Source organism: Pezoporus wallicus, unplaced genomic scaffold (assembly GCF_028554395.1).
Source record: "Pezoporus wallicus isolate ANWC-B61680 ecotype Strahan unplaced genomic scaffold, APGP_CSIRO_Pwel_v1 contig_7545, whole genome shotgun sequence".
Lineage (NCBI taxonomy): Eukaryota > Metazoa > Chordata > Aves > Psittaciformes > Psittacidae > Pezoporus > Pezoporus wallicus.
In genome coordinates this window covers 5,679,642-5,706,491 of record NW_026642398.1, presented here as the reverse complement: position 1 = coordinate 5,706,491, position 26,850 = coordinate 5,679,642, and the positions used below count along the sequence as shown (strand labels likewise).

At 40.0% G+C, this 26,850-nt stretch overlaps 1 protein-coding gene across 1 annotated transcript in view; it reads left to right on the top strand.

Moving 5' to 3' along the window:
- Nucleotides 1-26,850, top strand: part of TG (thyroglobulin) — a 149,973-nt gene that overhangs the window by 38,714 nt on the left and 84,409 nt on the right. Inside the window, exons 21-35 of the mRNA XM_057429808.1 lie at nucleotides 508-657; nucleotides 2,233-2,403; nucleotides 5,697-5,819; nucleotides 7,893-8,008; nucleotides 8,606-8,714; nucleotides 8,938-9,135; nucleotides 11,173-11,340; nucleotides 11,931-11,996; nucleotides 12,701-12,781; nucleotides 14,835-14,972; nucleotides 16,036-16,212; nucleotides 16,951-17,062; nucleotides 17,561-17,640; nucleotides 19,168-19,311; nucleotides 21,316-21,381. Coding sequence (XP_057285791.1) covers nucleotides 508-657; nucleotides 2,233-2,403; nucleotides 5,697-5,819; nucleotides 7,893-8,008; nucleotides 8,606-8,714; nucleotides 8,938-9,135; nucleotides 11,173-11,340; nucleotides 11,931-11,996; nucleotides 12,701-12,781; nucleotides 14,835-14,972; nucleotides 16,036-16,212; nucleotides 16,951-17,062; nucleotides 17,561-17,640; nucleotides 19,168-19,311; nucleotides 21,316-21,381 — 1,899 coding nt within the window. The remainder of the gene's footprint in view (nucleotides 1-507; nucleotides 658-2,232; nucleotides 2,404-5,696; nucleotides 5,820-7,892; nucleotides 8,009-8,605; nucleotides 8,715-8,937; nucleotides 9,136-11,172; nucleotides 11,341-11,930; nucleotides 11,997-12,700; nucleotides 12,782-14,834; nucleotides 14,973-16,035; nucleotides 16,213-16,950; nucleotides 17,063-17,560; nucleotides 17,641-19,167; nucleotides 19,312-21,315; nucleotides 21,382-26,850) is intronic.

Genomic DNA, 26,850 nt, shown 5'->3' with positions numbered 1-26,850 from the left:
ACTTATACAGGGAAAGTTTAGATTGGATATAAGGAAGAAATTCTTTCCTGTTATGGGTGGTGAGGCACTGGAATGGGTTGGCCACGGAAGCTGTGAATGCTCCATCCCTGGTGGTGTTCAAGGCCAGGTTGGACAGAGCCTTGGGTGACATGGTTTAGTGTGAGGTGTCCCTGCCCATGGCAGGGGGGTTGGAACTGAGTGATCTTAAGGTCCTCTCCAACCCTAACTATTCTATGATTCTATGATTTCCAAACAGCTTGATGTACACTAATTCGTGAACATTTTTAGGGTGAGAAGAAAAGGCCACAGTCTATATTCCAGTCACTGGTGAGTTTAATGAACATTTAAGGAGTGTTTACCTTTGTTAGATATAACTGTATTAAGTTCTTGAAGTCTATGAGATGCAGGCATGAGATATATATATACGTACACACCCCACACATCTGTGTGCAGATGCCTGAGCTGGTTGGATTCCAGAGAGTAATAAGGTGATTGTTCTCTTTGCAGTTGTTTGCCCTCCAGGCAGTCATTTCCAGAACAATGAATGCATTCCCTGCCCTCTTGGCTACTACCAGTATCAGACAGGACGTTCCTCCTGTATCAAGTGTCCTGTGGGCAAAACTACCAACGCCTATGGCGCAACCAGTGCTGAACGCTGTAAGTTGAGCATATTTTTTTCCCTTGTCCTTTGTATCCTGGCTTCAAATCATGAATGGATTTTTTCTTTTTTTCACCTCTTAAGTTTTAAAAAAATTCAAACCCCCTCCCCCCACCCCTATCCTCCCTCTGGGTATTTTTGGATGGATATGATCCCTTTTGGATACACTCAAAGGCATTTTACAGACAGAACAAACTGTCTGGTGTTTTGACCAAAAATGCATGAGAAACGAGTGGTCATTCTCATCCAGGATGTTGTGGTTCCTTAAGATATGTTCACTGTCCTCAGGAACGGTGCCTGGGTGTTTAATATCAGTGAGAAACATCTTATGTAGTTCATTAATTGTCACTTAAATGAACACTAAATTAGTCTTTATGCAGCTCTTCCTTCTGCAAACACTAATACTTCTCACAAAGCAACTATTGATATGTTCACTAAAGTTGGTACATTCAGTTTAAATTACTTATTTTTGTACACAGTTCCATAAAGAAAATCAGTTTTTAAGTCCAAATAAAGTTTTGTCTTAAGAATTAGCTCACAGATAAAAATAAAAGTGAGTCATAAGAATGGGTTTCCTGGGAGTATCAGTGAGTATAGGGAGTATCAGAGAGTATACATGCTTTGTTTTGTTTCAACCTATTTATTCTCTGAGGTGGGATAAAAGGTCAGGTTTATTGTAAGGCACACTGACATCAATCAGCTTTTACTTAAAGTTATCATTTATTTCCATATGTGTTCCCTATGTAGGTATTGGACTCCTGTGCTGGAGGTTTGCTCCAGTTTTCTTTATTGCAGGTGCCGGCAACTAAACCTGCTGCCTGCCTGGTTTTCACCTTACCTATTGCTGAGTCTCAGTACTGGCCTTTTCCAAAAGGCCATGTCCTACACATGTAGCTTGCTACTTTCTTTCCCTGCTGTCTCCTTGCGAAGTCTGAAGAGTTTACTGAATTAACTCATATGATGGCTCTTCTACTGATGTTCATGAAATTGCACAGATCCATTGCAGCACGCGCTGAACAACCCTGTATGAAAATACAGTTCCTTCTCTGTACTTCTTTGCTTTACAGTACTTAGCATAAATGGGGATTTGATCCCTGGCAGAGAATCCTAAAAACGTTTGGAATATGTATTGCAGTAACAACAAAGCAGCGCCATGTTTCAGAGCATGGAATATTGTGCAAATTATAGATTAATTTTCAGTGAAGTCTCTGCTTTACTTAGAACACTTTTGTCTTACAGCATTAAAACACGTCCCACTGCCTTGACAGGACCAGAGGCAATGGGCACAAACCAACCATAGGAGGTTCCCGCTGGACATCAGAAAACACATTTTACTGAGGGTGACCGAGCACTAGCACAGGTTGTCCAGGAGTGTTGTGGAGTCTCCATCCTTAGAGATGCTAAAAAGACATCTGGACATGGTTTTGGGCAACCAGCTTTTAGGTGGCCCTGTTTGGGCAGGGGGGTTGGACCAGGTGACTTCCCAAGGTCTCTTCCAACCAAACCCATTCTGTGAAACTCAATGACAGCATTATCAAAGTACCCTGTTTTCTTTCCTTGTTTGCTTGTTACAGGCATGACGTACTGTCAAAGCAACGAGCAGGGTCTGCAGTGTGATGACGAGGGCCAGTATAGACCTTCCCAGCAAGACCCTGACACTAAGAAATCCTTCTGTGTTGACAGCTTTGGAGCAGCACTGGGCTGGACTGAAGCAGATGATCTCCTTACAGACGACCAGTGCCTAGGTTAGTGTCAGGAGAATACTTTGAGTATGCTTTAACACCACATAAATGAAACCTGCTAATGAAGAGACTCATCACTCAACAGTTTATGGGGATTCACTTTCCTATAGTTGTAGCCTCTCCTCCTTAATTTTGCATTTCTTGACTACACTGGGAAATTATTTCCAGTAAGGGAAGAGAGAGAGAAGCAGCTTTCTTGCACTCTTTGATGGCGGACAGCTTTTGATGTATGCTGACCTCTTGCTTTGCTGCCTCGAAACCCAAAAGAATAATGAAAGGACTAATGGGAAAGAAGCAGAATTATGAATTTCTGCTTGTATAAATATATAAATAAATAAATATATATATATATAAAAATCACTCATCAATGTGTTCACAATAGACTGTGTTTGACGATGTCCTCACAGCCGTGGCCTAACATCACTCTCTGGGCTCCTGCTGTACAGTATCTGGCTTGGTGAACATATCCTTACAAACATATCCTTATAAACTTACTTCTGCTTGAAAACAGTTCTGGAAAAACAGTTCTCAAGGATGAATGATTTGGAAAAGAAGTCATCCATCCAAGAGCCCCCAACCTGCCTGCAGTAAGGTCTATTTACACTTCTCAGCCTCAAAGCTTTTGCCTTGCCCAAAAATAGTTTTCCAGAAGTTTTTATTACTCATCGTATCACTGGTATCAAGTTTAATGGAATATTCACTTTGGAAACTGAGGTCATGGTGTGCTCTGAATCAGACAATGTCTTATGACAAGTGCCATCAGTGGAAGGAGTGTGAAATGAAAGCTTTCCCTTGTGAGGAGGTTGCAAAACTATCTTCAGTTACAACAGCTATGTTTTTCCTCTGAGCATACTCTAAGACAGATCTAGTTAGGAACACGAGGTCTTGGCCTCTATTGCTCTCAGTCATGGGGTAGCTGGGATGTTTCACAGCAGCTTAATTCTCCTGTTACTTATTTACCTTGAGCCCTTTTGTAGGAGCATTTCTGGCTTTGTCCAGGATGGAGATGTTGCAGAATTCTGTGCTTATTTTGGGGATCACACTGGAAGATTTCACTACAAATAAATACTTGTAAATGTTGATAATTCAGGGTTTGAAGTACACAACAAACAGGAAATCTGGGTGGTTGGTTGTTTTAATGATTTCCAGGCTACTTTAATCTCTTTTTCTTTCTCTTCTAAAGATGATGCTGCATTTCCAGAAAGTGTTATATGAAGTGAAACTGATTATCTCTATTTTTACTTTTCCCCCGTCCCTTCTATTTCCCTTAAACTGAATTCAACATGCAACAAGACAGCAGGGCCCGAAGACTGATCTTGCTTTGACAGCAGGCTGGTGATAAGGCCGGGTTAATAAATAACCCATCTGCTCTCTGGGCTTTGAGTCTTTAGGCAGAAGAAGAATTCCCTTGTATGAATACACAGTAATAAGCTCTAACCACCCATGCTTATTTTTAGTGTTGTCTCCTGTTATATTTTAAGCCACACATAACATTTATTACAACAACAGGGATAGGATCTAGGGTTTTACTCCACTAATAAGTGAGATGGAGAATTTCTGCTGGGTGTTAAGCCTGTGAAATGGATGAGTACCTACATTAGCGTTGAGAAGAGTGCAGCATGACCTAACAGCTTCATGAAAATGGGTTCTGATACAATATTCTTCTTATCTTTTTTTTTTACAAAGTAGCTTTATGGATTCAGGTTTTTTGCCTTTATATGTAAAGAAACAAAATTTGAGAGTTTAAAATGGCAGCTATTCTATTAGTTATGCAATACTTTGTGTTTAATGCTTCATTGCACTTTCTCTCTCTTCTCTCTTTTTCTCCTGTATTATTGTAGAGAAAATGGAAGGGTGAGATGAAGCTGAAATCAGGAGAAAAAAACAGGCATCACTGCAAGTTGCAGATGTAGAAGGGATTTAGTTTTGTGTGGAATTAAGCTAACACTTATATTCTGACGTTCTGTATTTCTAGGAAGGAAAAAACTTCCACCTCTGTTTACAACCATCACTCAACCCTCACCCGGCTGGACTTTTGTGTGTGTGTAAAGAATCTGGCTTGCCTTCATGCTTTTTCTGAGCAGAAATGAGGGTTTTATCAAAAGCACCTGTTGGCTCAGCCCTGACAACAGTGGACATTTGCTTCTGATTTAGTCCTGGCTGTTTTGCTGTAAGAGTACAAATGATTGTTTTGAGAGCTTATCCCTAACTTTTGTTTTGTGGCTTATCCAGACATTTCAGGGAGAGAGGCCTGGGATTGTCCTGCTGGAGCTGAGCTTCCAGTTGTTCCATATGCAGATGTCTCTCACAGGCTGAGATCAGTCAAGGAGTCCTGTCTCTAAGGTCTTTTAGGCCTAGGCCAAACACTGGCTGCATTAAGCCAGAGGTTTACTTTCAGGTGGGGCATTTAGAGAAGTCTGGTACCTGCAGGGGTGATGCTAAGTCACCATGTTCTTTCCTTCTCCTTAATACTTTGTGCTCACTGAAGGACACTGGTATATCAACATGTGGACGTGCTGTACCAAAACCCCTTTGTATACAGGTAGTAGCAAATTTAGCAGGGTACTGGTGGTGCTGCTGTGTGTCCCTTCACCAGACTATAATCTTCTGTAGGGCACAGCCAGGGCCAAACCTTCTGCAGCTTAAACTGGATTTCTCTCCCCATTTAGTGACCTTTGGGGTTTGCATCTCTAGACCCCAGGAGCTTTTTCCAGTTTGTGGACTCTGTGTCAGACATCCTTACAGTCATGTGCAGCAGGTCCAATACAGAGAGAGCAGATAAAAGGGTTTAGTAAGCAAAGTGACAGTCTGGAGTTAAAGCTTGAATGAAGAATGAAAAAGGAGCATGTAGGACATACTACCTTGGGTGGATGCCTGAGCCGGAAGTCAGTGGAGATCAGGGTGTTGTGCTCCTGTAAATAAAGGATAAGCCTCCAAGATTTCCTTCCTAACCAAGTTATATTGGAGCCGGCTCTATTTTCAGTGGCTGTTGGTTCCCCTGTTGACTCAACAGTTGGTTCAGTGCCATGAACAGGTAATGCAGATGGCCAGTCTGCTGCTGGAAGAGAAGTCTCACTTGAATATAAACTCCCAGCCCACTCCTAGCTAACTGTTTTTTCTTGAAAAAACAGAAATGATATCCTCAGTCCACCTGTCTCCTGTGTTAATTGTGGAGTTATGGAACAAAACTCTTTCCCTACAGAATTCTTCACTGTTTATTTCTACCTAGAGTTTTTGTCTCCCTGCAGCATGGGAATCTATAGTAGTACTTAGCTGGTTTTTTGGTGTTTTTACAGTGCTCAGAAAATTTGAGAGAGCTCCTGCCTCCAGCCTGGTTTATGGGTCAGAAGAAGCTCAAATACTTCAGTCTCGGTCATTTGGGAGAGACCTGCAAAATCCAGCTTTTCAGTGCATTTCAGGTGAGGAAAGCTCAGAAAATCCGTGGAGACAACGCTAACCATCATGGAAAATAATCATCCTTTACTATGATGAGCTTATAGTCAAGTTCCTAAATGAAATTAACTCTATATTTTGCAGTTCAGCACCAATTCACTGCAAGGTATTTACAACTTTTGGTGACCCTGCTTCCGGGAAGAGACTGGGCTCTCTTTCAGAAAGAAGTCTTCTGACTTTACATACCACTTCAGACAAGTCAACTGACTTTAAAGCCAGTTGGTACACGTTGCAATACAGACAAGAGCTGAGATTCAGATCAGGAAACATTCATCAGACTTTCCAGATGTGCAGACAAAACATGGATTAGGTGTTCAGGACACGTGAAAAACAAGCTTTCCCCTCTTCCCTAGTTACCTGATTGGCACATAAAATAGGACTAATCATCCTTGCTTATGTCACAAAGGTATTATAAGGAGTGCAGAGGTATTTCTTTGCAAAGCTTTACAGTGTAAATACTATTTTACATCTGGACACATCATGTTTGCTGGTTTATATTGGTTCAAAGTAATCTAAAAGCAAGTGAAATCATTGCACTGCTTTCAGGGTGCTTTGAATCAGTCTCACCTTCTGCTTCCTAATGCTCAGACTGTGAAAAGAGATAAGAGGGTTATGTTCAAAATAAAAACACCCTGGGAGGAATAACAAAGGTGACAAAGTCAGTGGCTTTTGTTCACATACCGTGGTCTAGATGGAGCAGTCATCTCTCGTGCCAAGATGTGAATACATAGAATCATAGAATAGTTTGGGTTGGAAAGGACCTTAAGATCATCCAGTTCCAACCCCCCTGCCATGGGCAGGGACACCTCACACTAAACCATGCCACCAAAGGCTTCATCCAACCTGGCCTTGAACACCACCAGGGATGGAGCATTCACAACCTCCCTGGGCAACCCATTCCAGTGCCTCACCACCCTAACAGGAAAGAATTTTCTCCTTATATCAAATCTAAACTTCCCCTGTTTAAGTTTTAACGAGTTACCCCTTGTCCTTTCACTACAGTCCCTAATGAACAGTCCATCCCCAGCATCCCTATAGCCCTCCTTCAGATACTGGAAGGCTTCAATGAGGTCTCCACGCAAAATGAAGCCTTATATGTTGCTAGAATGATTTTCCTGCACCAGATCATCCCTTACCTGTATGATGTAAAGTTTCTTGCATCTTCCTCTGAAACTGAGCAAGACACCAAGCTGAGAGAATCATGGGAATGAATTTAGGGAAGAAAAGACATCCCTTTGACAAGCACTGATTCAGTGCACATAGCCTGTGTTTTCATTATAAGTTACATCCATTCTCAAATGACAGCAGTTCTACAAATGCTTACTGCTGGGGTGGTCACTGAAGGGTAAGAGTTAATCTTTCCCTTTGCTTCCTAGAAGTCAGCTAGCTTAGCTTACATTCCCGTTATCATCAGATCATTTCTGATGACACTTTGATTTATGCTGGTTGAATTTATTCTAAAGACATTTGGAAACCATTTCACCTCCTGTTCTAGGAGCAGAGCTGTGGGAGCAAGTGATTGGTGAGTGTGTGAGGGCAGAAGGATCTTCAGCCACCCCTAAATCTGGAGGGGGTTGGCTGCTTGCTCCCTTACGCTGGCCAGGTGATTGCTGCAGAGGCAGCTGGCACAGTTGAATTTGATGTTTGCTTCCTTCCTATTACTCTGATACTGCCACAACCTGTTTGCCAGGGGCTTACTGTATCGGGGAGATGTGATGTGCTGGCAGGCTGGTTCATGAGAGTCCTCCCTGCCTCCCTCAAGCAAAGGTATCCAGCAGACACTAAATGTTTGGATGAGTGGTTAGACCTAACTCAGTTGTTTGTATCATTAGGTGATGAACAGCTTTTTTCATTAAATTGAAAAACCTCACCTTCTACTAAAATAGTTGAATACTAAAGTTCATCTGGCTGATGAAATTCATGTGCTTGCAGTGCAACAGACATAAAAAATAGGCAAATATCAGTAAGCAGTGGAATTTGTAGCAGAAATTTTGCACATGCAATGCTAGGAAAACAGAGGTTTCTTTCCCATTTTTCAGGCTGTGAGATGGACGACGCATGTGGTTTTGTGACTGTAACTCCTGCTGGTGCTAAAGTTCTCTGTGAATTATACAGTGCTGCTGAAGTCAACTTCAACTGCATCACCTCAGGATTGGTAAAAATGATGATATTTAAAAACATGTGTTTACCATAATACTGTACATTCAGTGTAAGTACATGGCATTCCAGAAGAAAGGCAGGCTGTTACCTGAGCCCTTGGACATCGCTCTTCACTGTGGCAGTAATAAATTCCTGCAAGATGGTAAAGAAGCTACACCCAGATGTTTCCAGAAGTGACATCCGAATGCCTCAGTGTTTGGTTGAAACATCACACAGCGCTTTTGCTCCTAAAACATGCTGCAGTCAGGAAAATGGGTTAACTTAAAGAGGGTTAATCTGGGTAATCCAAACTATAAGTATCCAAGTTGGTAATCAGGTCGCCTGAAACAGTCATTTCTCAGTCCCTTCCTCTAGCCCAGGGTTTGAACAGTGGGCTCTTTAGCACTGTAACCTCTTCCTATTCACTACTTTTAAACACATCAATGTAGTATTGAAGAGTCAAGATCTGAGTTTGAGGGAATTAAAAATGTTCACACTGGGCCACATCTTTGCGTTGATTCCTCCCTCTGAGTTTCTGATTAAGGAAAATGTGTTTTAGGGAGAGGAAATCAATCAGGTTGTATTGATTGTGCATGCCTGTCTTCTGTCTCAGGTGCAAGGTGTTTTGGGGAACCCTGATGCCACGGGCATTGGTCGTCTCAGCTGTCTGATTCATGTCAGGAATCCTGAGGGAGATGCAGTGATGGTCTATTTGAAGAGAGGTACCAGATACAAATCACTTCTCTGTTGTAAGACTGCTCTGCCCAAACTTGTAGTTACTTCTATATAGGGTCATATCTAAATGTGGGGAGCATCTTTATTTAAGAAGACATAATACTTTTTCAGATCTTAACATTTAGTGCTAGACCAGTCTGAAAGCAAGCCAAAAGTATCCTGCATCCTCTTGGGTGGTTTTGACCTTTCTTTCCTGTTCTTTCTACCCAGAACAGAAATTTAACTCATCTGGACTCAAGACCTTTGAAAGGACCAGTTTTCAGAATGTGCTTTCTGGCGTGTATCGCTCCATGGTGCTCTCAGCAGCTACAGCATCTCTGACTGATGCTCAACTCTTCTGTCGGCAGACATGCAGCAGGGACTCTTGCTGTGATGGCTTCATCTTGAATCAGAATGCGCTTGATGGAGGTATTGTCTAAGTACAAAACAAAAAAACTTCACAGTGGAAAACCAACATTAATTGAATACAACTCAGTTTTGGATGCAGTGTATTTTATATCATACCAGTATCGGCAGCTTGCCTCTACATCAGTGATCTTTTCTGGAGTAGGCAAAATTTGAGTAATACAAATGCATTGACCTGGAGCAATACGGATAAAGACCTGATGTCGCAAGCTGCTCTTGGAGAGAAATTGACATTTTGAAAGGATAATTCTTTATTTAAACATCTGCATCCAGATGAGCTAAATAATTCTGAAAACACCTCTTTCCTTATGTAGAGCAGCTCAATTGCAAGAAGGTTCTTTTCAGGTGATGGGACAGTTAAGATGGTGTCTACAGGCCTTGTGGTGCAAATGTAAATCAGCTCCCTTTTTGAAGCAGGAAAAGAGGATGCTAAACAGGGAATTACGTTCTTGCATGCAGAAATGCTACCATCTCCTAAATCTGGATGTCTAGCTAGGAAAACAAGTGGGGGTGGGATAGACAGTCTGACAGTGGTGGGACTTAGGAGGAGCCCAGATTCCTGCCAGAAAATTTAAGCACTTAATGTGCTTAAAAAAACAGTGCCTGTTTTTTGTAGTTTCTTTTCATGGTCATGTGGGATCAACTTTCCCTTTGGAGGTGGATTTGCTATAGAAAAAGTGAATTTCCAATTGAGATGTCTCAAGATTTTAGAGACAGGCTCTTACAAATCCGGGCACGTGCTACTGGCTGCTATGTGGCAAGCAATTCTCCAGTTTGGAGTGGAAAAACTGATCCTGGAATTGAGGAAATGTCCTCTGTGGAAGCTGCCAAGCAAATGTTTCCAGAAAATTATTTTTTGTTTTGGCATCTAATGGTTTGGTTTTGCTTTGTTTTTTTTCCATCAAAATAGTCCAGGTGATCTTGTAAAGCCCATTTCTCTGTAGAGAAATTTTTGGGTTCTCCATACTCGTAAGAGTGGAAGGGGATGTGGAGAAGGTGAATGCTATAACAACAACTCTGTTTAGTTGGGGTGCCCTATTTGGATCAATACCAGAAGTAAATGGGTTACTTGGACTGGCATTCTATTTTAAGAAAAAATAAAAAAAAAGGAAGAAAAAAGCAGCATATTCATAGAATCATGGAATGGTTTGAGCTGGAAAGGATGTTAAAGCTCACCTGGTTTCTATCCCCCTGCCATTAGCAGGGACACCTTCCAATATATGAGGTTGCTCAAAGCCCATCCAAACTGGCCTTGAACGCTGCCAGGGATGGGGCAGCCACAGCTTCTCTGGGTAACCTGTGCCAGCGCCTCAGCACCCTCACGGGGAAGAATTTCTTCTTAATACCTAATCTAAGTCTCCCCTCTTTCGGTTTTAAATCATTCCCCCTTGTTCTATATGCTCTTGTAAAATGTCCCTCTGCATTCAATATACCCAGTCCGTAAAAACAAGCCAGTGAGAGCATTGTAAAACTATAGAAACGTGTGACAGCAAGTGCAGAGCAAGAAGCTGAGTATTGTCTAGAAGTCATGGTAGCAGACTGATGCCAGAACACCTGGCTTTAAGCGTGCTGGTCCCCCTGCCTCACATTGTGATGCTGGAGGAGACTCAGGCCCGCGCTGACTGAAATCAGACACCAATCCAGGAAACCATCCAGGAAAAATAGAATTGCTTTCTTGGTTCAGAGCCTGAGATTGTGAGACCGCCAAAGGCTTGGATATGTCTCCATGGTGCTATAAAGTGCTGAGAACACTGTTAGGTATTATCAGATAATAGTAATATTTTATTGGGTGGTAATGGGGTGTGCTTGAAACCTCTGAAAGGCAGGCTACAAAGTTTGGGTATGAATGGCTACCCTTAGTACTCTAATTTGAACATATGGGTTTTGCTTTCTTTTTAGTAGCAATACTAGAACTTACCTATCTCAGTGACACAGGATCAGTTGGCATTTAGAGAAAGTATTGGGATGCTCAGGTGAAAAGCTCTTTGTAGGTGCAAAGTATTATTGGAGTGATGCAACTGTCTCTCTGCCTGAATCTAGGTACCATTTTGTGTAGTTTGATGAGCTACCCAGATGTGCTGATCTGCAATGTGAATGGCTGGAGGCCAACACCAACATCACTCATAGATCAGATATGTAAAGGTGTGACCTATGACGAAAGAGAGACGATGTTTTCCTTCACCCTGGGAGGACAAATGTTCAGTGGAAGTATGTCAATGAATTATCTCAATTTACATTTGAGGTTACTTCAGTCTGATTTAAATTAAATTTAAAATGATTTACATTTCTTTAATTCTTGTGTAGCTCCTGCCTTTTTCACCAATCTGCTCTTGTACTTCAGTGCTTTTTTCTCAAGTAAATCCATATGTATACAATCAGAAGAGAATATGAACTCTCTAACTGGATGCATTGTTAGACAGACGGGCCTCTCACATTTTACTGTGTGAACATAAGTGAAAGTCAAGAATGTGTTTACTATATCACCCTGTAATACTTCCAGTACTTCATTAGGGCAGATTCAAGAGAATAGTCTGAAAGAAAGATAAAGTCTGGAGCAACGATAAAAAGAGAGATACCCACAGCTGCACAGAAAAAAACAGTGATGGGTAATAGAATAAAGTTTTGGCATCCTGGACTCAGACTAGCACCAGGACACACAGGACCTTTTTCCTTAGCATCTTGTATCGTAAATAAGGGGGGGCGTTGTCTAGTGATGTGTTTTTAATGCCGTTTCTGAGCATTTCAATACTACCTGTTTAATTTGAGCAGCTCTTCTAATAAACTTGTTTCTCTATTAGCTTCTAGGTTGGTAGAAGAAGCAGAAAGAAATTTTACAACCTTTCAGCAAGTTTACCTATGGAAAGGTGAGATATCTCATAGAAGTTGTTACTAAAAGCTTATGATGAACTGTAGGCAGTGGCAGATGTGTGGTTTATAATGAAAGTGTCCTTCTAAGTTTATTTTGTATTGTCCAAATTGAAGCACAACTCAAAAGTCTTTTCTGGCAGGGGTGGGTGTAATCTGGAGTAATTCTGGAACTATTTCAGAATATTTGGGTAAATTCGTGTGTCTGAGGATGTACTTTATAACTTTTAATACCTGTGAAAATTGTATCATGGAGACATTTTCCCATCACTTTCCAGGTACCATAATAATTTGGCACTTTGTTCTATAGCTATATAGGTTATTTTTATTAGCATGGTAACCCTGTATGTGCTATTTTTGCAAGTTTACGTTCTGAATGTCACAGCATACATAGCAGGACCTGCCAAATGATTTGTGATGCTGCTTTAAAAATGTACACAACCTCCAGAGCACTGATGCTGAATGCATAGTGACTGTGGGTATCGCGTTTGCTTTCATCCTCTAAACAGAACACTTTGATTTAGGTTTTCCCCAGAGTTATATGGAGATGGTTTTACTCATATTTGATTCAACAGTTGGTGGAACTATCTAAAGAGTTTATCTAAATGGTGCACGTTGAATTTTGGGACCTAAGGATGATACAGTCTTAATGGAAGAAAGATAAAGGGAATTACTATGCTCTTTAATTCTTGTTTCATTCCAGGCTCTGACATGCTCACTCGGACTGAAACCGCTGCATGCAATACTACTGCTTTGAAGACAGACAATGATCTGGAGTTATCAGGTATTACAGTGAGGGTAGACAGAGAAGACAGCAGAAGATATCAGAGTTTAACCAGAAAAAAAATCATATTTTGCCATATATGTATCATATGATATTGGTATTGTGAATTCCAGAGGTTTTCTGTTAAGTACAGGTTTTCTTTGAGGTAGGAAGTCCAATAAAGTTTTGAGAAACATGTTCAAAATGTTAGACTTCTGCTCTATGATTTTTATCTTCCTAGGACAGGCTGGAAATGAAAGTGTTAAAATGTTCTATGAAAGTTTGTTCTTTCAGACTTATGGAACTGTAAAGACTCAGGAAATACTATTTGTCTGAATAAAAATCTCACATAAACCTAGGAATCAAATCCTTAGCCTAGGTACCTGGGCATATTTACTGCTACTGACAATGACAGTAAATATGATGCTTAGAGAAACTCAGGATGAAACTGCAATCAATCACAACTGTTTCTTCTGTGCATTATGGAAGTGAGGGGCCTGTGAAGTTCTCTAGTTCCTTCATTATTCCAGGGCCTGTGCTTCATTACACTGTCATGTATATATCCAAAATAATTTGTATTAATTCACTAGAGTGGCCCTTCAGCCCTGTAGTGCTAAGAGAGAGAGTAGTGGAGCCTATTGAGATCACTTTGGTTCATCTATAATGAACTGCAGTCTTTGCCGAGCAGTATTAATTAATACCTGAGAATTCAATACATGTAAAATCCTAACATGAAGTGAATTGCTGGGTTTGCTTATGTATTTGAAAGGAAGCTAAACTAAAATGCACATTTACCTAGTGGCACTCCTGTACAATTAGTGGTATTTTAAAGTCTAGACTTAAAAATGAGAGAAAACTGCACTTAATGCATTGGGTGAAATTCTCTTGCATTTGCATGCCAAGGCATGAGTGCATCCCTCAGTGTTCTCCCTTTACCTTGCTGCAGCTGGTGATATCATTAGACATGAAACTATGTCAGGAATGCAGTTTCTTGCTCCATCCCTTAGTCTTAGCCATGACACAAACTGATTCAAGAGAAACTGGATATTGAAGTTAAGTCTTGAGAGGCAGCAAGACTTAAGAGATGCCTTTTTAAAAAGCTATGGATGCATCAAGGAAAATGCCTGCAGAGCTTTTATTACTTGTTGATTATCCTTAAAGCACGTTTTGTATTTTCTGATAGCAAAGGCACAGCTATTATGCACTCCCAGCATGTCATTAGGTTCTTCAGCATTTCAGCCGCAGTCATCAGTATGTTTTCACTTTCCTACTTTCATTTTCTGCTGGCTGTTTCAGTGCATCTAAGATAAAATACCAGAATCCCTCACAATATTGGAGTAACTGGCGATGAGACCTGCTGATGGCATTTGATACATAAAAAGGTGTTTATGAAGAAATTTGATCAGTAAAGAAAGCCCATTTCTTTCAATATCGGATCCTTATTTAAAGGGATCAATTTGAAAGCAGCCTGAAATAGCTGTATGTTTGAGAGAGGGCTCAGGAGATGTAAAGCATTGCATACATGACTGAAAATCACAGGGAAGTGACAGAAAGAGTTATTTAATGTGGTCTTTGAGAGCATAAACTAGGAGAAATAAGGTTATATGACTGAAATAGGTATTAAGCTTTTTAAGAAAATTTTGAACAGGAGTAAAAGCTTCTCAAGGGAAAATAGGGAAATTGCTGTTTTATGCATTACTAAAACTAGATTCATTAAGGTATTGTAAACATTCTGAGACATTGTACTTCACTGTTAGGTAGATGTGTTGCATGACAGAGTAGAGAGACCCTCCTTATTTCTAGGGACTGAGATTTTCCTCTAGTTTTTAGGTGGTGGAAATAGCCTGACAACGCTATGTTGTGCAGTAAGGATGCATTGCCTCCACAAGCTTTAATAACTGTGGGTGGACAGTTCTGTTATTAAAAGCAGCCTTTGGGGTATGCTAAACCTGCAAAATGGTCGCGACTGTTTTACTGTGAAAGGCAGAATTTTATGTGTAAATAAAATTAATTTATTCCAGATCATAGTCGAGTTTCTTTGTGGGTTTAAGCAGTTTGTTTGTTTGAATCTCAGATTCCACAAAGAATCTTTTCTACCTAATGGACAGCAGCCAAATACAAAGTGGCCAGAACTATTCTCTCCCTTACCAGCAGTACTGGGTCTTCAGGCAGAAGTACTCAACAGAGGAAGCTGTGCTTTGGTGTCTCACAAGTAAGACATATTGGAGACTGTTATTCTGTAGGGAATAATTAACTAAAATCTTTGAATGGGTATTATGACAAGGATAAATTCTGGACTTTGAGGTTTTTTTTGGGAAAACACACAAAATTTTCGTGGAAGTTGCTAATGGGGTTTGTTCCTTACGATCTGTCTGATGTGGCAGAAAGGGTACCTGCCATTCATCATCAGGGTATCCCTGTTATGGGCAAGAGAAGTTGAAGATACAATTTATGCAATACTCTGCTGTTCTTGAAATGTACCTCTCAAAATAGATAGATAATGTAGTGGTAAAAAAAGAAAAGAAAATGGGGTTAATGGTAAAGTATATTTGGATTTGACAAACGGAGAAGAGTTTCTAGCTCTGACTACCAGGAAGGCAGAACTGAGCGTACTAAACAGTGCACTGGCATCGCTGTAAGACGTCAGTAGAGCTATGCCTGTTTAAAATTAAGAACTGATATATATTTACAGAAGCAATTGCCAGAGTAATTGAGAAATGGGTTTTATGGCTTTGTTTCTTTTCTGAAGGTGCAATATTACCCTGGGACAAACTTCAGTGCAAATTCCTACAGGCAAATGGCTTGAACAACTGATTCTAAAAGTTATTTGTGTTTTTGTGTGATGTATGAACACTTCAGAACTATCTTTTGCAAAACCTTCCCAAGACATTGTAGACTTTATTGTCCTTTTTATTCTTTAAAGTAAGAGACACAGGGCTGATGCAGAGTTCTTTTATGATTAAACAGTTTGTATGTCAGATTTACTGAAAACAAGAGAGATCTTTATGGATCACAAAGTTAGTGACACCAATGCACTAATGTAACGCTTGTCACAACTGGGGAACATATAGCTGTGGTGTAGCTCTTTTTCTGTGCTCCACAGGCAATCCCTCAGTGTCACCAGAAACAGAATCTGTCCCTGTTTCCCTTACACTGTAATATAATAATGAAATTCTTAGTTGTTTGCTGATGGGCAGCTTTACGTGTGCTGAGGATATGAAGAGGTATAGAGGGGTGAAGAACTGTTTGTGACTCTTCATGCCTTTGCTTCCTAGGATGTGCACAAGAGGATGAGTTTTGTCGAATATCAGATATTCAGAACGCTGCAGACACATACGTTGTGTGTACCCTTTATCCAGAGGCACAGATTTGTGATGACAGCATTGATCAAATGCCAGAAAACTGTCGAACCGTGCTACCCTGGCAACCACAGACATTGTATCGTAAAATAGGCAAGTTTGGGGATTTGGATGTATAACGTGTGCTCTAACCCTGGTAATGCAAGCTAGTGTTTTGGCTCTTGATTCTCAGATAAAAAGTATGTCTGTATGAATGATTCCTTGGGCGTGATGGTGGAAGGGGAGGTCAGGCTGTTCTGCACATGGATTTTCATTTTCAGTTCAGTTCCACTCTCCACCTTAGGTATTCCCAATTCAGAGAGGCCAAGGGTAGCTCAGAAAATTTGTATACCAGGTCTTAGATCTTATAATGTGGCTGAAGTGGGAATGTCATTGGGATGTCACAAATCCCATTTTCTACCATTAAGTAGTAGGTAAGCAATGCAAAACTTGAAAGTACTTGATTGTAATTTTGTTAATTATTTTACTGAATCCAGAGTTATGGACATGTGGATTTTAACCTCTGCTCTTTGAATGCCTGGGAAGTTCAATGATTTTTCTCATAGGGCTTCTGTGAGGAAGCTGAACAAAAAAGACCGTTACCACTGTACAGGAACATATACTTTGTAAAGGTCCATTGAACTACATTATTAAATCATGTCTTTTCAGTGATCCCAAAGTGCAACACAGGTTGATTTTCACATTAGTGTGATAACATAAAATTATCCTTTAATCAGTCAAGACCATTGTAGCGTAAAAACATAAACTTTACCCTTAACCATGTTATGACTTAACCAGTATATGGAAATTACAAGATTAAGCTGATTTTCCCAATTTTCTTTTTCCTTCCAGTCACTCTAAAAGGTTCTGTGAAGAGCTTCTACACACGCATACCATTCCGGAAAGCAATGGGTATCTCAGTGAGGAATACAACTGACATGAGCAGAAAAGCTGTTTCAGATGGGTAGGATGACACTGTTTTTACTGCAAGTTTTAACTAGTCCTGGAATACCAAGGTCCTGTTAAGCAGATGAAGGGCATCAGACATGTTGATCCAAGAAGTTATAAATAATAATGTATATAATTAGTCTTTACATATATGAGTTATTACTTATCCTTCTATTAAATTGCTGCTTGGTCAATTAAATCTCTTGGCAATAATGCAACGATTTTAATAGTTGATATTTATATTTTTAGGGCAGATATCAAAATAATAAAGATATTAGGTGTTGTCTGACAGATGTCAAACATATGTTTGACAGGGGTCAAACGTAACTTCATCTACAAATGGAAAATGTGTGGAAGTGTCTGTGCAGTATGGAACGTATAAGAGCTGTGAATAGTCTTAGTTTGAAAGGCATCTCTGCAGGTTCTCAGTGTTTCTCCCCTATGCAATATCCAGTCTCCTCCATAACAGAGATTATTAATGGTACTGAGAGTAATGATGTTTATCCTTTCCCAGCTTCTTTGATTGTGAGCGTTGGTGTGATGCTGACCCCTGTTGCACAGGATTTGGCTTTTTTAATGACTCGCAGCTATCAGGTATTTTTTCACTATTTCCATTTCTTAAAATCATTTTAGTGTCTCTTTATTATTCCCAACTTCACTATTCTTTTGCTGTGAAGGGCACTTTAAAAGGAGATTGATTGCAGATAAAGGTTTCCTATCTCTTCCTTAGTATTTTAGCAACTTAAGACATCTCAAGTAGGATTTTGATCAGTCTGAGGAAATCACAACTTTAAAAGTATGTGTGATTTGAAAGCTATTAGAAAGTCAAACAAACACATTTACTCACCTGGGATGGCTAACTTACAGGATGTTGTCACCCTATGCTCCCTCTGTAGTCAGCAGAGAGACGTATAGACACAACTATGGGGTCATTAAGAGCTTTGGTTGACTGAATCCTGTTCTGGAGGTAATTTTCTTTTGCTCCACTTGCTGTAAAGGAAGTGATTTGTTTAAAAGAAAGATTTAGCAGGTGTTTAAAATTGGATGCTACCTAGGTCAAAGTCAATTAAGTAGTTTTTAGTGTTTTATTCCAAATTTAGATTTAGACTACTAAAATAACTAACTTTGGTTTTGGAAATGTCAAGCGCTAATCATAGAATCAATCATAGAACAATAGAATGGTTTGGGTTGGAAAGGACCTTAACATCATCCAGTTCCAACCCATCTGCCATGAGCAGGGACATGTCTCACAACTCTCTCTGAGGCTATTAGTATGTGCTGATTTTACAATTCCTGTGGGAATTTGGAACACTTTCAGAAATACATATTTTTAATTCCCTTTTCTGTTGAGCAGACATTATTTTCACTTAGTCAAAAATGAGTAGCTTGGAAAATTAATCCAGTGCAGTTTAGATTGGAATTACTGCTCAAATCAAGCATAGTTGACAGTTTTCATATGTCCGTAGAACAGTGTGAAATTTGAAGTCTTAACTGAATATGACTTTAAGTTTCTTTAAATAGTTCTAAAATAAGGATTTTCAAGCACAAAACATGCAAAAACTGACACCTCTTAGCTTATTTGATTAATATGTTTAATCTGTGGCATTTCAGCCATCAAGGCCTGGCATTCACCTACTCAAGGGAACTTTTAGTGGTGACTTAGCATGAGCTAGTATAAATCTTCAATGAAATGAACTTCGAACCCTCCATTTTTTCAGGGACAGAAAGATTTACACTAGGTCTTTGAAAGGCAGAATTGTTATCTTGATGTAAGTAGGGGCTGTGTTCCAACATACATGCAGATTTTGAATTTCCAGGATTGCCATAGCCAGAAAGGTCTGCTTGCTCAAAAATAGTTTCTAATCTTTGGTCAGTGGAAATGCTCAGTGATCTTAATAGTTTATAGTGTTGGTGCCCACCTTCTTTCGCATTGAATTCACTGTGATTTTTCAACACTATTTGCAACAGCAGTAAAACTTGGCCCGTTTTAGGTATTTCCTTGTTTTGATTTCTAAGTCAGTAGAATTCCTTTTAACAGTGCTGTATTCATTTTCCTCAAAATACTATCTAGAAGAGGAAAATTTTCCTCATCATTTTTATAACCATTTATTTCCCTGGCAGGTGGAAAGATAATGTGCCTGACTCTGAACAGTTTAGGAATCCAGACATGTGCTGAGGAGACAAGAAGTGCTTGGCAAGTTTCAAATTGTAGTTCACCAGATGCTGAAGTCAGAGTACACCCATTTGGCTGGTATCAAAAGCCTGGTAAGTGAATCAGGGCCTTTTTTGACTGGTTTCTGTACATTGAAGCTTATTAGCTTTAATGTATAGAAGCTCCAGCTTTCAGCTGGAGGACCCATATTCAAGAATCACAAATAGATAAGGCAGCAAGTATGTGCAAGGGAAAGAAAGGTGCAAATTAATCTTCATTTTAATAGAAAAGGAATAGAGGTATAATTTCATTTCTTGGCTTGTAAGGGAGACTTCTGGCCAGTGTTGGGACCCTAATATATTTTGTCCCACTGCACAGTCCTGGTCAGGGTATCATTCTTTGTTTTTCACTGTGTAGCTTATGGTTTAATAGTGTGTGTGGATGCATAACTTCAGAAGGTTTGGTTTGCTATGAGATTTAAAATGTCTGAAATATGAACTCAACCTGGAGCTTTTCAAGTCCTGTACTGGTACTCTGCTCATCAGCCCATCCGTTTACTCCTTTAGTGGGGCAACCCTTGTTACGGAGTAGAGACACCACGGAGTTGAGAGGCAGCATGCAAGCTTATGGAGAAAGATGTGCTGAGAGTCTAGCACTGAGGAAGGAAACAACAGCCCTGGTAACATAGGCAATAGCAGGAGCCTGTGGGCAAGGGGGACCTGAGAGGCAACCAGGGGTAAGAATGAAGAATGGTAGAAAGGTGAAGAGGAGATGGGAGGTGTAGATACACTTCCACTTCTTGGATTTATTTTTCCTGTCATTGGTAAGGAGCCAGCTAAAAATAAAGGAAGTTGCTCACTTCATGGGCAGAGGGGTGATGAAGAGGAACCTGGGGTGTATGCAAAGAGTAAAGTGTTAGGAAAGACGGTGACATTTACTTATGTAGTGAGGAACTGCAGATGTGTTTCCACTACAACACAGAGCAAGGCACAGAGGTTTATGCAAATGGAGATATTTGTAGACAAAAATTTGTATTAGTTGTACTGGTGTGTTGGGTGTCTGGGAGCCAGCAAGAGTAACAGAAACCCTCTGAGCCTTAAAGGGAAAATGAGTTAAATCTGGAGGAGGAATTTACTGTAGTGAGGCATTAGCATGAAAGAGAGTAGTTGTTTTTAGTCCACAGTCCTGTTGTAAGAAGATACTTGTGCCTCCGCTTGTGAGCTGTTTGCCTGCTCATTTCCACTCATAATCAATTACACATAAGGTGTAGTCATGGTTGCAGCTCAGTCAATGAGGAATATACTTTAGCATTTTAAAGAAAGTTCTGGATAGTTGCAGTTCTTCATTCCTGACAATGTGAATGGTAAAAGGCCTTTTTTTATCTTTAGAAATGTCCATTGGTTACACGCAGGGACAATGCAAAGTGGAAGAAGCAAACAGGAAATCCAATCTGTCTTTAGTTTTACAATCCCTACAGCATTCAATCTGTAGAGATCATAATGTATTTTGTCTTAGTAGAGAATCTATAGCTGATTTGATTAGCCAAAGTGTTTTACAAAATATGAGTGCACAGGGGAAACTTCTTGTTTGTTATTTAAAATTATTTAAATACTTCAAGATTTAAAATATTTAAGGGGAATATTAGCAAATGAGAAGTTTTCTGTGTGGAAAATATAAGTGATTATTGGAATTCTAATTTAGAAAGTTTCCTGCTGGAAACTGACTTGTTCTTAATACTTGTTTTGAGAAATTCCGGTTTGCTAATCAGGAGGCAGGGGAAATCTCGCGTCTCTTGTGATGCAGAAAACCAAATACAGAGAGGGGCATGGAAAAAAGCCCACAAAACTACTGAAATGAGTTGCTCCTAAATAACTGCAATTTTGGAGAGTGTTTGTAGGAAAGTTTATAAATTGAGAAATTTAGGAAAGTGTGATGTGAAGTATGAGCTCAAAAGCGCTAGATAGCAAAACAGCCTTGCATCCTTACTTTTGGTATTTGTGGTGAGAAGATGCACCATTCAGATCCCAGCAATAATGCTGGCAATACTGAGGTGTTGATTACATTTTAAACCTTCAAATGTAACTGTTTATAAGTGTTTTGGGTTTTTCTGCTTTTAGCTGACCTGAAGAACACCATGCCTAACCTCTGTCCGCCTGTTAGCTCACCTCTCAGGCCAGAAAGGGGTAAGTGTATTCATGTGTTAAGCCGAAAAAAAAGAAGGAAACATCATTTATTTTGTGTGCTTTTAAAAGATCACACTATAATGAAGTCTTTCTCTTCACATGAGCTTACTCATTCAGGTATTTACTCATTTTTATTAGTTTTGTATCATTTAAATGGAAGAATTGTCATCCACAATGGTGGCATAATATCTCTCCAACTCACTGCCACAAGAGGTCACTGAGGCAAAATATTTGGTAGGATTGATGATGAACTGAATCATTTGTAAGTGTGAATGTCACATCACTTTCAGTGGATAAAACTTCATATTTTAGTGCAGTGGCCACTGAAGATAAGTTCTGGCAAGGGTAGGCCCCTGAAAAGCTGTTTATTGTGTTATTGTCCACAGTTGTCGGGTTTCTAGTGTCTTTCTTGTAGCATCTGGTGCTTGCAGTTTTTGTCAGCAGTACTGAATGCAAGGAGTGACAATGAGTTTTCGTTAGATAATATTAGTTAGATATTAGTTTCAGTAGATAAAAGCAATTGCAACAGAGATGCAAAGTCAAATTTAGAAAATCTAGTTTTCCCCCCCAGAAAAGAAGATGAAAGGGGCAATTACTCCAGAAATTAGTGCAGGTTTATACTGCTTTATTAGTGGTGCTAGAGAAGAATGGTAAACTGTACTGCCTTTACTCCTTGTTTGTGGTTTCCTGCAAGGATGGGAATATCATCCCAAAGATTATTCAGAACTGGAAGACAAGAAAAGAAGTATTTCGGGTGTGTGTTGGGTCTCACTTTTGAAGAGACTCTGTAACTTGCTATGGCACCATCTTTGTTTTGGGAAGAAAGATTATTTCAGTCTTGCAGGAAGTGAACCTTGCGGTACACACATGCATTATTTTATAAGTGGGTGGACCCTCTTAATAAACGAAACTGAAGCGCTGTCTTTGTGTCTATTGCCCCCTAAAAAATATATGCAAATTGTCAATAGATACAGGCTTCCCTGATCTGTCTGCTCAATGCTGTGTGTATCCTTAAGGAAGCAGCTTGACTAGCCATTAGACACCTCAATTTAACCCTAAGGTTAGACTGAAATTGAGAAGTGTCATTGTCGTGGCCCAGGACAGTCATCCTTCTTGGTTTTCTTTCTGATCTAAACAGTTTTTAGTCAATTTGTGTCTGCCTTTCCTTAAACCATGACCTTAAGGTCCTTTCTAACCCTGACTGTTCTATGATTCTATATGCAACTGAGCTTGCAGGAGATGGTTAATATTTGCAATGAATTTTCAATATCGACTTCAGACTTTACGATAATTGCTTTATCATCATATCTATGACCACCAGTCATGATCATTTTCAGACCATTTGTATTTATTGGTAGAATTTATGCTTTTTTAAATCATCATTTTAATGTAAATAGAACTCCTGTCTTTACAGGTAAGCAGAAATATTTGTGTGAAATGCTTTCAGGAGCCAGTGGGGTATGTGGAGGTTGGGCAGTTCAACTCCTTTGCACTGTTTTTCCTATGGGATGTAGAAAACCACTTTACTAAAGCTTTCTGTCTCCCAGTGTGAAGCTTTCTTCTTCGCAGTGTGAAGCTTCTCAGTGTGAAGTAGTAATTTTGTAATTTCCTTTTATGTTTTTTTTTTTCTTTCTTAAATCTAGTGAAATTCTTAAATCTAGGAAAACAGTGATCTAAGCAGCACTTAAGGAAATTAGGCCTTTCTAACTGTCATTTGTTTTCTCTCTAAAGACTTCCTGTAAGGGAGCTACAGCAAGTGGGGTTATCTTATCTTACCCTTAGTAACAATTTAGATCTATCACACCCATTTCCAGGTCATCTTTCCAAACACAGAGCAATGAGGGATGTCTGTGGTTTACAAAGGTCTGGTTAGCCACCCAAGTGGGCAGAGCCTCCCATAAAGGGGCAGGGTTCTGGATTAGAGTGGTTCTCCTAAGGACAGCAGTTGTGGAATCATGGAATCATAGAACAGTTAGGGTTGCAAAGGACCTTAAGATCATGAAGTTCCAACCCCCCTGCCATGGGCAGGGACACCTCACACTAAACCATGTCACCCAAGGCTTCATCCAACCTGGCCTTGAACACTGCCAGGGATGGAGCATTCACAACCTCCCTGGGCAACCCATTCCAGTGCCTCACCACCCTCACAGTAAAGAACTTCTTCCTTATATCCAATCTAAGAAGGGGAAGTCACTGAGTCACAAAATGCATGGCTAGTCTGGAAGTCTAATTAACACTAGTGCCCTGTGGTCTTTGAGTCCCTCACACCAGTGTGTGCAGCAGCACATTCAAAATGCAACTGGGCACCATCTGCCCTTCTTATGTTCTGCGTCATTGCGATAGTACAAATACCAGCCTGGTTATTTAGGTCAGATGCTGTCTGTGTCATGTCAGAGGTTTGAGAAAATTTCCAAACACACTGTTTCCAAACTCTTTATGATTAAATACGTTATATTAATATGTAACATAGAAGATTAATTGTTTGAGAGTTGGGCACCACAGAAAAGCTAGCAGTGGCTGAATTTCTTATGTTGTAGTGTTGCTTGTACATGGGGAAAAAGAATTATTGTGACTTCTGTGTGGTAACCAGATGGTGAGTGTGAGAAAATGCTATTATTTAATGGGCACTGTTGTGTGTGTATGTATGTGTGTGTGTGCATGTAAGCATATATATATATGCACATGTAAAAAATATATATCAAAAGATCAGAAGATACTTAAATTTGAACGCTTTGCCAGAAGTCTCTGAACTAGTGAAGTTCATCTCATGTCCAGTTAGTCAGAGTTTACTGAAACACAATTGTGTCCCCTATTTCAGTAGGCAGTTAATGCATTTGACTGCCTCGTTTTTTAGTTAACTGAGCAATACTCAATGTCCAGCACTTTGCTTCCTCCTATTTGCAGTCAGGCTGCTGACTCCATTCCAAGTCTGTGTTGTTTCAAGCCCAAACACCTTGTGAAGAAACCCAGATTAGCAGATTTAGTTTCAATCTTGAGGAAAAGTAGGAAAAAGTAATTTTACTCATTATTTTTTTCAATAGAGAGGGTAGAGGCATGTAGGACCATAGAACAATAGAAAAAGCCTCAACAAGAAGGATTTCTACATATACTTGGGCAGCAAAAGGAAGGGTAGAAAACGTGGATCTGCTGCTGAACAGCGCAGGAAACTGACAGCAAAGGATATGGAAAAGACTGAGGTGCCTTCTTCATCTCATTCTTTACCTCAAGTCCAGCCTTCAGACCTTTGAGATGAGAGGGGAAGACTGTAGCAAGGAAGTCTTATCCTTAGTGGAGGAGGATCAAATTAGGTAATAAGCTGGACATACAAACCTATGGGACCAAGCTGGCCTTGAACACTGCCAGGGATGGGTCAGCCACAGCTTTTCTGGGCACCCTGTGCCAGTGCCTCAGCACCCTCACAGGGAAAAACTTCCTAACATCTAATCCAAATCTCCCATCTGTTAGTTATATCATATATATCTTATAGGCTCCATTCCCATTCCATTCAAATCAAGTAATTAACTGTGAAACCACCGAGGCATATGTATGTAATGATCTGTTAGGCCCTTCTTGTTTCTGCCTCCTGTGATCCCCTAATGATTTATAGCCATTCCCTCGATGTGGTGCTGAGCAGTGGCTGTGGGATTTTCCTATATGGGAATAAGTTTCCCATCTGACTATCTCAGACCTGGGGTATTTCTATTCTCAACAGTACAGGTACTGGTTTGCTGACTTTGCTGATTAGGAGTATCATTTGTCTTCCTGTTTTCCCAGAATGCTGAGGATATGTCATAGGATCTTTGGTGTGAAATAGAGGCAGCCTTCCTTTATCCACCCTCAGGAACTGATCTACCATGCCCCTGTACAATGTGTTGGAGCTCTGGTGCAGAATTTCTCTATCTTTAGTTTTTATTTTGATTTTCATTCTATTTGCAAACGTGAGGATTTTAGCCTTTTGAAAACAGCTTCTTTTAAACCTGGGTAAATATCTGGTACATTTTTGGTGTTCTATTACTCTATCTTTTGCTATAATTGACACTACTCAAGCAGGCAGAAAGTTTGCATTTAACATGGGCATAGATTGCTTACTGCTAAAAGGCATAAATAACACATTTGCTAGTTTGGCACGTTTGGGGGGTGATTATAGGTATTATGCAGCAGTTTTAAGAAAATTACTCATTTTGAATTATTCAAATCTCAGTGGATGGACAAAAATGAGAAGCAACTCTTTTAGAGTATATTTTCTGCAGGTCCACTCTGAGTTGATGATTTTCTTGTTTTAGAAGGTGTTGCTGTACAGGCAGTCTTCATTGGAAAAAAGCCATCTCTCTAGGAATATAAAGCACTGAGTTCAGTCTGTAAGCATGTTTTTGACTTGAGTCAGGGCTAATAAATATGGCTATTTATTAAGCTATTTAAATATGGCTATTTTGTATTTGTTTATATATAAATGTAAATTTCAGAATTAAGATCAGAATTTGTTTTCAAACATAAATTAGGCACACTGAACCCTAGATCTGATTTATGTACCTCCTTAGCCTCATCTTAGCCTCATCTGATTTATGTCCCTCCTCAAGTTCATGAGATTTCTTTGAAGTTTAATTTATTTTACTGCATTTCTGTATCTCTGTGTCCTTATACCAAATGTCAAAATTTCCAGCAAACTCAGGACCGCCCCTCGTTGCTTCCACTGAAGTCAGCGATGAAACTTTTGTTGGCTTTGTGAAAAGGGGTTTATAAAATCATTGTCTGTGAAGTGGGAGGCTGAACTCGGTGTCCCCAGGAAATCTATTCTGGTCTTATAATTTGACTTAAGTGGGAACAAGTGCGAGACCTTTCGCAAATCCAGACTTAAACCTTGCCTACCCAAACAAGAACATCTGGAAGAGAGAGGCTGTCTGTATGGCACATCTATAATTTTGCAATAAAAGTTACAGGGCTGGCTGGATTCAGAGCTGTAATTATCCAATGAAGGCATTTGCCAAAATGTGGTTTGGAATGTCAGAGCTTAACCTATATATAAACCAGGAATGTCTTCCAGCCCATCAGGTGCACTATGCATTTGCAGTAAAGCGGTGCCCAGTTTGTAGCCTTGTGCCTTGCAAGAGCAATTTCTAGATGAGGCAAGTTTAGGTCAGCCATGGAAAGCTCTGCTTTGCCCAAGTGGATGTGCATACCTGTGGCATTGCTGGATTTGCTGCCAGGAGAAGGGAAGAAGGAAACATCTAATAGCTAAATCTCTTTTGCAGCTAACTGCTGCCTGGCAATGTCCTCGGTGGTGCTGTGGATGGCTCTGGCTAAAAGGAGTTTGCTCTGTTATTAGAATAAGCAGTAGTGTTTCTGCATTGATCTGCATCTGGGGTCATCTGGGCAGAAGATCAGAAAGGGAAAACATTGGAACTCTCAGTATATAAATCTGAGCTTATGAATGCTTCATCCAGGACTAAGAATAAAAAAAGCCCACCCCAA